Raw genomic sequence first — 14,088 nt, 5'->3', positions numbered from 1 at the left:
AAAAAGGTTATGAAATTTAAGCCTAGGACAAAACAACAAAACTACACATTCCAGAAACACTAAACTTGGCAACACAACCCTTCATCCATGCCTCTACGTTCATACAACAAAAATAAAATAAAAATAAAGTCCTAATTAGAGGGAGAGGAATAATTGTTTTTATCCAATTGCTGCCAGTTAGAAGGCTAAGCTCCGCCCACTTGGTCTCCTAGAAACCCACTCAGCCCAGGGGACAAGCAGAGTTAGGCCTCACTTAGACCTCTTCCACACTGCCTATAAAATACGGATTATCTGATTTTAACTGGATTATATGGCAGTGTAGACTCAAGGCCCTTCCATACAGCTATATAACCCATTTATAATGGACTTAATGTCAGGGGAAAACCTTTACCCTTTCCCTTAACTACCACAAATTCCTCAATACTTTATTTCCCATACCACCAGACTTCGCCACAGCAATGTGTGGCCAGGCACAGCTAGTCTATATATATAAAAGGGTAATGAAATTTCGGCCTAGGACAAAACAACAAAACTACACATCCCAGAAACACTAAACTTGGCAGCACAACCCCTCATCCATGCCTCTACGTTCATACAACAAACAGCTCCAGCTACTCCAGAAAACGGCCTGGCTTTGAAACTGCAAGGCTATTCACTGCTATTCCACCTGGCCAACAAAGGATTCCCATAAGTCACAGCAACACGTGGCTGGGCAAAGCTAGTATATATATATATATTCTTCTTCCTGACTTGAAAGGGCTTCTTTCCCTTTTCAAAACATTCCCTTGATTAAGAGCGAGGGAGGCTTTAGAAAAGAAAACACTGAAAAGTGAGGGTAAGATGAGAGATAAATATATCATAAATTGCAAGCAACTGCCGGCTTGACCTTGACCAGATTATAAGCCGGGAGAGGCTTTTTCAGCTCATAAAAAGGGCTGAAAAAAAAATCAGCTTATCTTCGAGTATATACGGTATTTCAATTTTTGTTAGTTGCTTGAGAGTTCCGGTTATTTGAGAGTCTACTGCACTATCTAGCTTCCTTCAATCTTGTTCTGTATTTTTCTCATCTATGTCTGATGACCACTTTATTGGAAACAGGCTATACAAAGAAGAAAAATCTAGCTTTTCGGCACAGCAAAGTAGTGGCTCTTACCATCAGCAATGAAGTGTTCGGGCACATGAAGTGTCACCTTCACCGTCAATGGGCAGGACAGTTGAGTGCCACACACCATGGCGAGGATGCATGAACTCACCGCGATTAATGTCAGGGCTGTCTTGTTTACAGGGCTCTTCAGGGAACCTGGGAAGTGAAAAGACAAACACGGATGGAATGCAAAGAGAACGTCTTCATCTCAACAGTTAGATCACAAAAGTTGTGTCTCTGGCCTTCATTTCCTTATCAGGACTCTACCATCAAAGCAATAATGATATGCAGCAGACAGTCGTTTCCTTGGACTCCATCAAGGGAACTCGTACATGCAAAAAGATCAAGGAAACTAGGGAGTATCCCAATATATTCTGAATCTGAATAAGCTCTCCATTGCGGGGCATTTCACTTTATAGAAACTCCTTTCAAATGCAAGGTTGAGCGAGTTCCTTCAAAAGGAGCCACAAAGCCAGGCTTCTAAAGAGAAGCATCCATCAGCTGGAATTCCCATCTCTCGTCCGCATGAGAGCAATAAACCCCTTTTTGAATACACGGTACAATTCCCCTATATCTGTGCGACTGCTAGTCTCAGTTTCATAACCTTGTTCTAACACGCAACACATTTCCATCTACCTTTTTGGGGGGATATATCATTTCTCTAAAATAGATTTCTCACATAATAATAATAATAATAATAATAATAATAATAATAATAATAATAATAAATCACACAGTCCTAAATGCTTGGGAAGTGTTCAACTTGTTATTTTGTAATACGAAATCCAGCACATATATCTTGTTTGTTGTGTCATGCTATGTTGTTGTGTCAATAATAATAATAACTTTATTTTTGTAGCCCGTCTCCATCGCCCCGAAGGGACTCGGAGCGGCTTACATATGGCACAAGGTGCCTAAAACAATAATAATAATAAGAAGAAGAAGAACATGCCCTGGCAGAACATGTAAAGCAAAGTGAAGAACCTGCTTTGATTGAAGTCAAAAATCAGAAACTCCTCAAAGCACAGCAGACAAAAAATCAGTACAAGAAAACCACACTACAAACTAGAGCTGACAGCTGGCACAACAAAACATTGCATGGAAAGTTCCTTGACAAAATTGAAGGAAAAGCTGACAAGGAGAAGACCTGGCGATGGCTCACGGATGGGACCCTGAAGAAGGAGACAGAAGGCCTGATCCTTGCAGCCCAGGAGCAAGACATCAGGACAAAGGCAATTAAGGCCAAGATCGAAAAATCAGCTGATGACCCAAAATGCAGACTGTGCAAGGAAGCTGACGAAACCATTGATCATATCCTCAGCTGCTGTAAGAAAATCGCACAGACAGACTACAAACAGAGGCACAACTATGTGGCCCAAATGATTCATTGGAACTTATGCCTCAAGTACCACCTGCCAGCAGCAAAGAACTGGTGGGATCACAAACCTGCAACAGTATTGGAAAATGAACACGCAAAGATACTGTGGGACTTCCGAATCCAGACTGACAAAGTTCTGGAACACAACACAACAGAAACCAGTGCAGGTGGTCCCGGTGGTGATGGGCACACTGGGTGCCGTGCCAAAAGATCTCAGCCGGCATTTGGAAACAATAGACATTGACAAAATCACGATCTGCCAACTGCAAAAGGCCACCCTACTGGGATCTGTGTGCATCATCCGAAAATACATCACACAGTCCTAGACCCTTGGGAAGTGTTCGACTTGTGATTTTGTGATACGAAATCCGGCATATCTATCTAGTTTGCTGTGTCATACTATGTCTTTGTGTCAATAATAATAATAATAATAATAATAATAATAATAATAATCTTTATTTATATTATGCTTTTTTCCCTCACTGGACCCAAACTGGCTAACAACATATTAAAATCACATAAAGAACAATCAGAGTACTTCAATAATATAAGCATAATAGGATAAACGGATTAAGAAAAACTACATGAGGCATCATATCGAGACATATATTGCACTCTACTCCATAACATATATATTCCTGTCATTCCTGATTAATTTTCTTTGCTCTTCCAACTTTAGGATTCTATGATTCTAACCGGAATGCTGGGAGAGGCTTTAGACCAGGAGTCCCCAAACTAAGGCCCGGGGGCCGGATGTGGCCCTCCAAGGTCATTTACCTGGCCCCCGCCCTCAGTTTTATAATATAATATATTGTATATACATATAATATTGATAATAATATTATAATGTAATACAATATAACACTAATAATAATACCATATAATAATATTGATTATATATTCTACATTACATATAATATTACTAATAATATTACAGTATAGTTCAATATAGTAATACATAATGCTAATATTGTGCTATGCTAATAATATAATATATTGTATGTACTTATAATTTGTAAGCCACTCTGAGTCCCCTTTGGGGTGAGAAGGGTGTGATACAAATGTAGTAAATAAATGCAGTAAATAAATAATAAATAAATTTTAGACTCAGGCTCGCCCAAAGTCTGAAATGACTTGAAGGCACACAACAACAACAACAACAACCCTAATTAACTTGACTATCTGGCCAGAAGCAGGAGCACACTTCCCATTGAAATCCTGATAAATGTATGTTGGTTAAAATTGTTTTTATTTTTAAATATTGTATTGTTCTTTCATTGTTCTTGTTGTTGTTTTTGCACATAAAATAAGACATATGCAATGTGCATCGGAATTTGTTTGTATTTTTTTTCAAATGATAATCCGGCCCCTCAACAATCTGAAGGATTGTGGACTGGCCCTCGGTTTAAAAAGTTTGAGGACCCCTGCTTTAGACCATAAGAGTAAAGGCAGTAAGAGCTGAAATGCTGGGTAGGAAAAGCAGGAAGGGGGAGAAAATCCTTGAAGAGTTGGAGAAGGAATTGAAAGGTCAGAAGAAGACCTGGAAGCAAGTGTTCTTGGTTTGAAAAAATAGAAGGACAACAAAGAAAAAAGCAAAGTAAGTGAGCATTTGTTCCAGGGCAAGAATGCCACCACTGTCAGTCCAATTAGCCGCTGCTCAATTAGTCTAGAAGGAAAGCTGGATTCGGAAATGAAACCACTCTGCAGTGGCCTGTAACCCAAGGCTTGTCGGAAGTGGTTCCCGGGGTTACATGCCTCCTGACCTAATTTCGTGCCATTTTACATGGGCATCAATTAGATCTACTGCATAACCATAGACACATTGCTGGAGGAAGTTTCTTGAGAAGTGGCAAACTCCTCTGGCAATTTTGTTTCAAAACGAGCTAGGATTGTACATTCAGAGTAAACCTTGATCCGTTTTGTATCCCCACTTTCGGTGGGGGGCTCCTAAAATCAGGAGGTCAGGTATGTGTTTTCGATCTGGGGTGCCGAAATATCGGTTTTCTATAGGCCCATTATGGTGGAAGAGCTTCCCAGGCTCCCCTTCCCAGATGCTTATTCTTATCTGCTGAGGAGGTGCTCGGCTGCAGGCACTGATAGACACACACACTTTCTGGGCCTGCACACCACACACACTTTCTCCTTAGAAAGAGAGTGTTTGTGTGGCATTCAGGTCCAGAAAGTGGCGTACCTGCCCGTGCCTGCAGCTGAGTACCTCCTCTAGAGTAAGACATTATTACTCTAGTGGAGGTGCTTGGCTGCAGGCACTGGTAGACACACACACTTCTGGGCCTGCACACCACACACACGCTCTCCTTAGAAAGAGAGTGTTTGTGTGGCATTCAGGTCCAGAAAGTGGCATACCTGCCTGTGCCTGCAGCTGAACACCTCCTCTAGAGTAAGAAATTATTACTCTAGAGGAGGTGCTCGGCTGCAGGCACTGATAGATACACACACTTTCTCGGCCTGCACACCACACATACTCTCTCCTTGCAAAGAGAGAGTGTATGTGGTGTGCAGGCCTAGAAAGTGGCACACCTGCCAGTGCCTGCAGCTGAATACCTCCTCTAGAGTAAGAGGTGCTCAGCTTCAGGCACTGGTAGACACACAGACTTCTGGGCCTGCACACCACACACACTCTCTCCTTAGAAAGAGAGTGTTTGTGTGGCATTCAGGTCCAGAAAGTGGAGTACCTGCCCATGCCTGCAGCTGAGTACCTTCTCTAGAGTAATAACTTCTTACTCTAGAGGAGGTGCTTGGCTTCAGGCACTAGTAGACACACACACTTTCTGGGCCTGCACACCACACACTCTCTCTCCTTGGAAAGAGTGTGTGTGTGTGGTGTGCAGACCCAGAAAGTGGCACGCCTGCCAGTGCCTGCAGCTGAATACCTCCTCTAGAGTAAGAAATTATTACTCTAGAGGAGGTGTTCGGCTGCAGGCACTGGTAGACACACACACTTTCTGGGCCTGTACACCGCACACACACTCTCCTTGAAAAGTGTGTGTGTGTGTGGTGTACAGGCCCAGAAAGTGGCATGCCTGCCAGTGCCTGCAGCTGAATACCTCCTCTAGAGTAAGAAATTATTACTCTAGAGGAGGTGCTCAGCTGCAGGTGGCACTGGTCGGTGCCCGCACTTTCTCTCCCGGGCTACACCAAGCCAGCCAGCTATGTACTCTTTCCATTCCAAGGCATTTTAAGGAGACCTTCCACTTCCAGGTAAGGAACAGCGATAATCTCCTGGAAGAGGAGAGTAGTTTTTAGGGAATGAGGGTTTACTTTTTGTTTGCTGGGGGATTAATAAAAAAGATTAAACTTGGAGATGGGATCGGCTCCCTCTTGCTTTCGTGCCGAGCTGATTTTCATATTGGGAGGGGGGTTCCCATTCTGTGCTCCCGAAATACTGAAACGAAGGAAACGGGAGAAACGGACTCCGTGCACAACTCTAACATGAACAGAAACCAGGTTTAAAGGAGGATGCCAAACATCCAAACACATCCTGTTGGGAATCTGCGAGCTGTTAAGCTCAAATGACGCTCTTTGTGATGTAAATTCCCAGGAAAATCAGCAGAGTGTGTGGAAGTGTCTCTTCCAAAAACAGCAGGAAACTTACGCGGAGCGAGTTCAGGAAAGCCTTTGTCTTCTGGATGGCAAAGGATCGCAAAGTCAGCTTAAAAGTTTAAAAGCATTTATCGAGGTAAAAGAAATCCATTGATGGATAGAAAAGATTTGGAGCTAACTAGCTTATCTATGCTGGTCTAAGATAGGTAGGTGGATGAAAATAATAAAGAAATCTAGATAGCTACATTTTTGGCTACGAGAGGAGACAAAATGCATCCTCTCGGTCCACAGCATGGGCAGTCCCTTTCTTCCCTAGGGCCATAAAAATTCCAAACTGAATTGAGGAAGTTGCATCAAGCCCTAGGAGAGATCACATTTCTAAATCAACAAAAGGATGGGGTGGATCTAAACAAGACAGGAAGAAGGAAATAACAGTAAAGCCTATCAAGCATGCATGTGTGATGTCCCATGGACCCTTGGGCCGTGAACCTGACTCCATTGTGGACAACAGCGATGAGGAAACAGGTTTAGTGCCAATTCAGCAAGACTCTGCCCCGTTCCAGATGTTCCCTATTGACAATTCCAGTTCAGTGCTCATTAAAAAAGACCTTGGAACGGAGTCTTCTCTTCCCAGCTCTCCTCCCTTTGATAGGAAAATGTTTGTGCAAACGAACAGACACGAGAAAGCTGGACAAAGACGAAGCGCGCAATTAGCAGCAAGGGAATCTGCTGATTAACCTATTTTCCCCTGAGAACTCTTGGGGAGGATCGCATCTGGTGAAGATGTTGTTTTAGCTCTTTTCCCTTGGGAAAAGAGCATTTGGACACCTGCTCTGTGAAGGGATTTGAAGTTCCTTAAAAGTTCTGTGCGCTGGCTAGCCAGCGCGGAGTCAACGTGTCAGTTTGGAGGATTAACTTCGCTTCCAGCCAAGTGTGGACTGCGTTTAAGTCCGCTACCTTCCAGCCTTGTCGTGCCTTGCCTAGCCGTGTTCCTTGTCTTGTCTTGCCGTGAATCCAGTTTTGCCTTGTCGTGCCGTGTATCCAGCCTTGTTATCAATTCCTTGCCTTTGGACTTGCTTAGAACTCTAGTGAAAGATTTGGACGTTTTCCCCACTCAAACTGCTTGGAAGTTTGAGTGCGTTTCCATTTTGGATTACAAACTTTAAACTCTAATATTATATATTGGTCAATATACTACTGGACTATATTTGGCCTTTCCTGAAAGGTCTATTGATGGACTATACTTTCTACTTGTTTTCGTTTTAATTTCTTAATTCCTTAATAAAGATATTAGACTGTTTATTGGCCTCGGTGTATTGGTTTCCAGTGCTCTCGCAGCCAGGGGCGTCACAGCATGGGACTATGGGAAGGTGTCCCTAACTCTGTTCTAGGCTTGCTATCTAACAATAGAAACTTAAGCTGTGCAGGATGACATCTCTAAGACATCCATCCACTCTCTTCTCTTCCTGTTCCTTCCTATACTGCAACGGTTATATGTCTTGGATAAGAAGAGAACATACACACCCAGAAAGAACAGGTTTACGACTCTCTTAATTGCTCAGACTCCGCATAAAAATATAGCCCCTGCATTAAACAATATAAATACACAGTTGGGAAATCAGCCAACCAAAACATAATGAACTTTCATTACTTGTTTTTAATCAGCTCGGATTTTGTTAACTAGAGCCAGATGTGGGTTCGACAATTAAGAGCAATCAGGCCTCTCTTTCCCCTTTTGAAAAGGAAGACCCTGAGTTGGTATCTCAGGGCAAATTCCACCTCAAATAATGTAGAAATGTATGAAAACGAGGGAGTGTGGTTTCTAGGCTACTGCAGATATCTACGGCAAAAGCTCTGCTATGGCTGACTTCTCTGCTTGAATCAGTTTCGTGTTCCTTGATTCGTGTCTGGGCAATGCTGTATTTGGTGGTCCCTGTGTAGACTTGTCCACAGCTGCATGGTATTCGAAAGACTCCTGAGCCACAAACGATTTGGCAGAGAGAATCGACAACACTTGTTCGTGTTCCTTGATTCGTGTCTGGGCAATGCTGTATTTGGTGGTCCCTGTGTAGACTTGTCCACAGCTGCATGGTATTCGAAAGACTCCTGAGCCACAAACGATTTGGCAGAGAGAATCGACAACACTTGTTCGTGTTCCTTGATTCGTGTCTGGGCAATGCTGTATTTGGTGGTCCCTGTGTAGACTTGTCCACAGCTGCATGGTATTCGAAAGACTCCTGAGCCACAAACGATTTGGCAGAGAGAATCGACAACACTTTAATAAAGACGTTGAACAGTCCCGAACCCTCTTTATGTCACTACTAGCTGTGCCCGGTCACGCGTTGCTGTGGCGAAGTATGGTGGTATGGGAAATAAAGTACTGAGGAATTGGTGTTAGTTAAGGTAAAGGGTAAAGGTTTTCCCCTGACATTAAGTCCATTATAAATGGGTAATATAGCTGTGTGGAAGGGCCTTGAGTCTACACTGCCATATAATCCAGTTCAAATCAGATAATCTGTATTTTATAGGCAGTGTGGAAGAGGCCTAAGTGAGGCCTAACTCTGCCTGTCCCCTGGGCTGAGTGGGTTGCTAGGAGACCAAGTGGGCGGAGCTTAGCCTTCTAGCTGGCAGCAATTGGATAAAAACAATTATTCCTCTCCCTCTAATTAGGACTTTATTTTTCTTTTCTTTTTGTTGTATGAACGTAGAGGCATGGATGAGGGGTTGTGCTGCCAAGTTTAGTGTTTCTGGAATGTGTAGTTTTGTTGTTTTGTCCTAGGCCGAAATTTCATTACCCCTTTATATATATAGATACTCGTCACTTCAAATGTTCCTCACTCTTGACCTAACTTAGACTTTCGTCCTACCATTCAAAACGTTATCTCCCACCCTCTGTGCTTTTTTACGACTGCATTTTATCCAGGCGCCGCATTACCTGCGACAATGACAGCGGACAATAACAATGAAGGGGAACGCACACATACATTAACCGACTATCGAGGAATTATGCCGGATCTCAAGTAGCCCTCATGATTCTTTCTCCTGCTCGCCTGTCTTATCTTTTCCCCAAACTCCATATAAATTACTCCCTCCCTGCCCTCCAAGTGCCTACGGTATATCACACGGCACAGCCAAGGACGGGCTTTTCATAAAACTGGAAGATATCTCATAAATCGGATCTATCACTTTGCCATAGCAAGATTCCATGCAGACTTCAATAGCAGGCATTTCTGCTCCGCTTTCGAGATTTCAAAAGTAAAGAAACATTGTATTGTGGAATCACAGGGTTGCTGTGAGTCTTTCGGGTTGTATGGCCATGTTCCAGAAGCATTCTGTGCTGACATTCACCCACATTCATCAACACTTTGTTCAAACAATCCCTGATGTTTGAGTATCTAGGAAGCATTTCCGAGAGTTCATTTCTAAGTAGAATTGCTACTCGGTTGCTGTGAGTTTTCCGGGCTGTACGGCCATGTTCCAGAAGCATTTTGTGCTGACGTTTCACCCACATCTATTGCAGGCATCCTCAGATGTTGTGAGATATCTACACTGCTGTTCACTGTCTGGGGAATCCTTTGTTGGGAGGTGTTATACCTCACAATGCCTGCCACAAATGTGGGTGAAACATACAATAAATACTTAAGTGGGTAATTATTTCTCAGGGCTCTTAGTAAATGCAAAGTCTAAGGTGCAAGAAGTCGCAACTTGCCTAGTTTCCAACAGACCTCACAACCTCTGATGGCCACACAGCCCAAAAAACTCACCACAAACATTCATCGACACTTTGTTCAAACAATCCCTGATATTTGAGTATCTAGGAAGCATTTCTGGGAGTTCATTTCTAAGTAGAATTGCTACTGGGTTGCTGTGAGTTTTCCGGGCTGTATAGCCATGTTCCAGAAGCATTATCTTCTGACGTTACGCCCACATTTATGGCAGGCATCCTCAGAGGTTATGAGGCACCTTCTTCTTCTTCTTCTTCTTCTTCTTATTATTATTATTATTATTATTATTATTATTATTATTATTGGGTTGTTGTGCATTTTCCCTGCTGTATGGCCACGTTCCAGAAGCATTCTCTCCTGACGTTTCCCCCATATCTATGGCAGTCATCTTCAGAGGTCGTGAGGCACCTTATTATTATTATTATTATTATTATTATTATTATTATTATTATTATTGGGTTGTGCATTTTCCCTGCTGTATGGCCACGTTGCAGAAGCATTCTCTCCTGACGTTTTGCCCACATCTATGGCAGTCATCCTTAGAGGTCGTCAGGCACATTATTATTATTATTATTATTATTATTATTATTATTATTATTATTATTATTATTATTATTATTGGGTTGTTGTGCATTTTCCAGGCTGCATGGTTGTGAGGTCTGTTGGAAACTACCCAAGTTGCAACTTCTTGCAACTTGGACTTCGCATTTACTAAGAGCCCCGAGAAATAATTACCCACTTAAGTATTTATTGTCTAGGGGGGAGAAAAACAAACCTTTTTTATAGATGCAAAATCTATCTGGATTCTTAAGGAAGATTTGTGAGCGCAAACAAGAGGAATATTCATTGCGGCAAAATCCATATTTTTATTCATTTCCTTACAGTATTTACGGGGCGGCCTTTTGCAAGGCAATTTGTAATGCGCACACAAAGGCAACCGCAGGGCTATTACTATTACTATTATCACACACCGCTACTTAAGAAACATCAATAAGAATCCCACGGAATCCAGAAATAATAAAAAGTGATTTTATCTATGGAACGTCATGCTAATGATTGAAAAAGGGGCTCTTTCTTTCTTGCCTTGCTTCTTTCTTCTCTGCTTGGTCTTTTATTTCCCGTTTAAATGATCACTAAAGATAAAAGCAGACCATGTTGGGTGTTCAAACATAAAAGCCAAAAGAGTACTCAACATTGTTGTTCCTACATATAAAAAACCTTACATTAACATTATAACAATCAGTGTCGGAGGGTTGCAAGTTAATTTTCTCTTTCACTACAATAGAGTTTACTTTGTAATCAGAACATCTTTATCTTTTTCCTCAAACCGTATTTTTAATGCGTTGCTGTGAGTTTTCCTGGCTGTATAGCCAATGTTCCAGAAGCATTCTCTCCTGACGTTTCGCCCACATCTATGGAAGGCATCCTCGGAGGTTGTGAGGTCTGTTGGAAACTAGGCAAGTGGGGTTTGTAGCTTGGAAAGTGCAAAAGACCACACAAAACTCCAACTCCCTTGAGCATAAGGGATGTCAAATGGCACTTAGTCTGCAACTCGTTCCATAACCGAAAGGTCTAAGGTGGCTTTAGGTTGAGAAGGCATATCAACGTTGCTACCTGTAGAGCGAAGTGTTGCACTTCAGGTTAGCTTCACCTTGCTAGAGACACCAGGCTGCACACAGAACGTAGTCTTTTGTAGTTTATTAGAAAACTAGCTTGGGGACCCGGCGATGCCTGGGTCATTTTAGAATGGTATTATTTGTCTTTTAATGTTATGTATTCTGTTTGGAGTGGGTGAACTACAATTCCCGGAATCGTGGCTGAATCCTCCCCAAACCCTGCCAGTATTCTAAGTTGGCCATTTTGGGCGTGTGTACCAGGTGTGGTGCAGTACTCTGTGAATAGGGGTGAACTACTGCAACTTCCAGATTCCTGGGCTAATTGCCCCGAAATATCTATCAGTATCCACAGCAGGCAATATTCAGTCTGTGTGCCAAGTTTGGTCTAGATTCGTCATTGGCTGGGTTCAGTGGTCTTTGGATGGAGGTGAACTACAACTCCCAAAATCAAGACCCCTTCCCACAAATACCTGCAGTATGTTCAGTAGGTCATAAGGCTTCTCTGTGTGAAGTGTGGTCCTAGTGCATTGTCGGTGCGAGTCAGTGTTTATCTGGCTGCAGGTGAACTATAACTCCCTTTTTCCTAAACTTGTCCAATATGTTGTATTGGTTATGGGGGCTCTGTGTGCCAAGTGTGATGGTCATTCATTGCAGATGAACTATAAATCCCAGTACCTACTACTCCTGAACTTCCAGTCCAGTTCCCCTCCAAACCCACCAGTAGTCAAATCTGGGCATATCGGGTCTGCATGGCAAGTTTGGCCGAGAGCCATCATTATTTGGGTTCATACTGTTCTGGTTGTAGGTGAACTACAACTCCTCTGTATTTCCCAGTAGGAGTGACAGTGCTCTGACTTGATGCAAGTTGAACTAGAACTTCCACCATGTGGAGTCAAACCCTAAACTCCTCCAGTAAGTATAGTTGCAGCTCAGTTCTGCTCTGTTTGTTATGCAGAGATTGGAAAGGAAAGAGCAGTGGGTGGGGCCATGCAAATTCCACAGCAATGGAGAACCCTGGGATGCCTGCCTGTGGTGGAAGAAAAAGCAAAATCTAGGAGGAAATGGTACCCAAATGAAAGCATTCCTTGGGTGGTGGGACGTAGTGTTTGGGAAGGACATTGGCAGGGTTTGGGCTGCATGTTCATGGTGCTCGCTGTAACCACAATGTCAGTGGAAAAGAGTGACTTGCTAGATTCTTAACCCTGGGAATTATAGCCTGTTTGTGGAGGCTGGAGGCTGTTTGTGTGAGCAGACATCCGTGCCACATACACGCATACGGGTTTTTGCTTTTATTATGGATTTAGATTTAGATTAGATAAGGAAAAGATAGGTTATAAAAGGCAAAGGTTTGGTTCCAGTAAATAGTTACAAAAACAAGGCTGAAAGAAATAAATCCATGGAAACATTGGGCATGAAACAAGGTCCTTAAAATGAAGCCAAAGTCCCAGAAACGTGGATACATCCAGACTCCAAAGTAACCCAGGAACGCAGACTTGGTTCTTGATTCAAGCGAGGAAATTGCTTTGACGAATTTCTCCCTCTCAACAGACTGTTTTAATAGCATAACATGAAGGCATCTCTTTGCCCTTTAAACTCCCTCTTACTTGCTATTTGGAGACTTCTACACAACCCCAGAAATTCCAGATGACCAGCCCAATCTAAAGACATGGCCTCAAGGCCACAGGGCTTGTTAGCGTTATCAAACAGAGGCTGGGAGCTGCTCTCCCTTTCTGCTTCTTGCACCTGAAAACCATCATCATTAACAACCACATTCCTTCCCGTGAGAAAGCCTCCCTCTTCCTCATCTGCCATAGCAGGAACACTGTGCACCTGAATCCCATAATTCCCATCAGAGTCATCTTGAAACTCATCCTGAACCTGAATCCCATCATCTTGAAACTGCATCCCAGAATCCTCATCAGAGCCACACAAAAGCTGAGTCACAACACAAAGTGGATAATTTTGTCTTGATAGTGGCAGAATGCAAAACCAGGCTTCCCTCTCCAAACGGATTGTCAACCATTCACAGCAGGCACCAAATTTTTTGATCTGAGCCACGGGACATGCTGAGTGTTGCAACCACACAGTTGGCATCTTCCATTCAACCCAAAGATCCCTCAAAGCTTTTTGCTAATCTGTCTCTAATACTCCGCTGGTTATAGACTTTAGGATTTTAATGCCTGGTGCATTAAAATAAATACGCTTCTCTGTGGAAACTATGTTTCAGATATTGATCTCCCCTTCTCTTGGGTGTGTGCACAAGCAGAATGCAGTGCACTAGTAAATCTTGTTTGGAAATCACTCCCGACTGTTTTAAGAGAGATAACTATGCATACAAAACCCAGGACGAAACCGGCAGCAAATTACAAACTGACACATTTATTGCTCCTTGTCCTTCTACAGATTCCCAACCCACTCCATCATATTAGGAAGCTCTAGCAGAAGAAGGGAAGCAGAGAGGATTGCATACCAGGAAAGCAGAACCACAAAGCAAACAAGAAATAAAGTGAAAGCAGGAAGAGTCAAGGAGGCATTGGAAGAGGATTAGAAACACACAAGTTCAAAGTAAAATTAACTCGTTTCAGTCCATACTGCGGCCATCCATGGCCCCATCAACACCGTCCTAGAATGCAGTTTGAAACAGCATTATATGCTTATTGAAGA

At 42.8% G+C, this 14,088-nt stretch overlaps 1 protein-coding gene across 3 annotated transcripts in view; it reads right to left on the bottom strand.

Annotated features, from left to right (window-relative positions):
* Positions 1 to 14,088, bottom strand: part of astn2 (astrotactin 2) — a 615,168-nt gene that overhangs the window by 311,629 nt on the left and 289,451 nt on the right. For all 3 annotated transcript variants that reach the window (XM_062959683.1, XM_062959682.1, XM_062959684.1), the window contains exon 6: positions 1,154 to 1,300. In XM_062959683.1, coding sequence (XP_062815753.1) covers positions 1,154 to 1,300 — 147 coding nt within the window. The remainder of the gene's footprint in view (positions 1 to 1,153; positions 1,301 to 14,088) is intronic.

The sequence above is a fragment of the Anolis carolinensis genome, unplaced genomic scaffold (assembly GCF_035594765.1).
Source record: "Anolis carolinensis isolate JA03-04 unplaced genomic scaffold, rAnoCar3.1.pri scaffold_7, whole genome shotgun sequence".
In the NCBI taxonomy this organism is placed as follows: domain Eukaryota; kingdom Metazoa; phylum Chordata; class Lepidosauria; order Squamata; family Dactyloidae; genus Anolis; species Anolis carolinensis.
The sequence above is the reverse complement of the archived record's forward strand: the minus strand, read 5'-3'. Positions and strand labels throughout refer to the sequence as shown.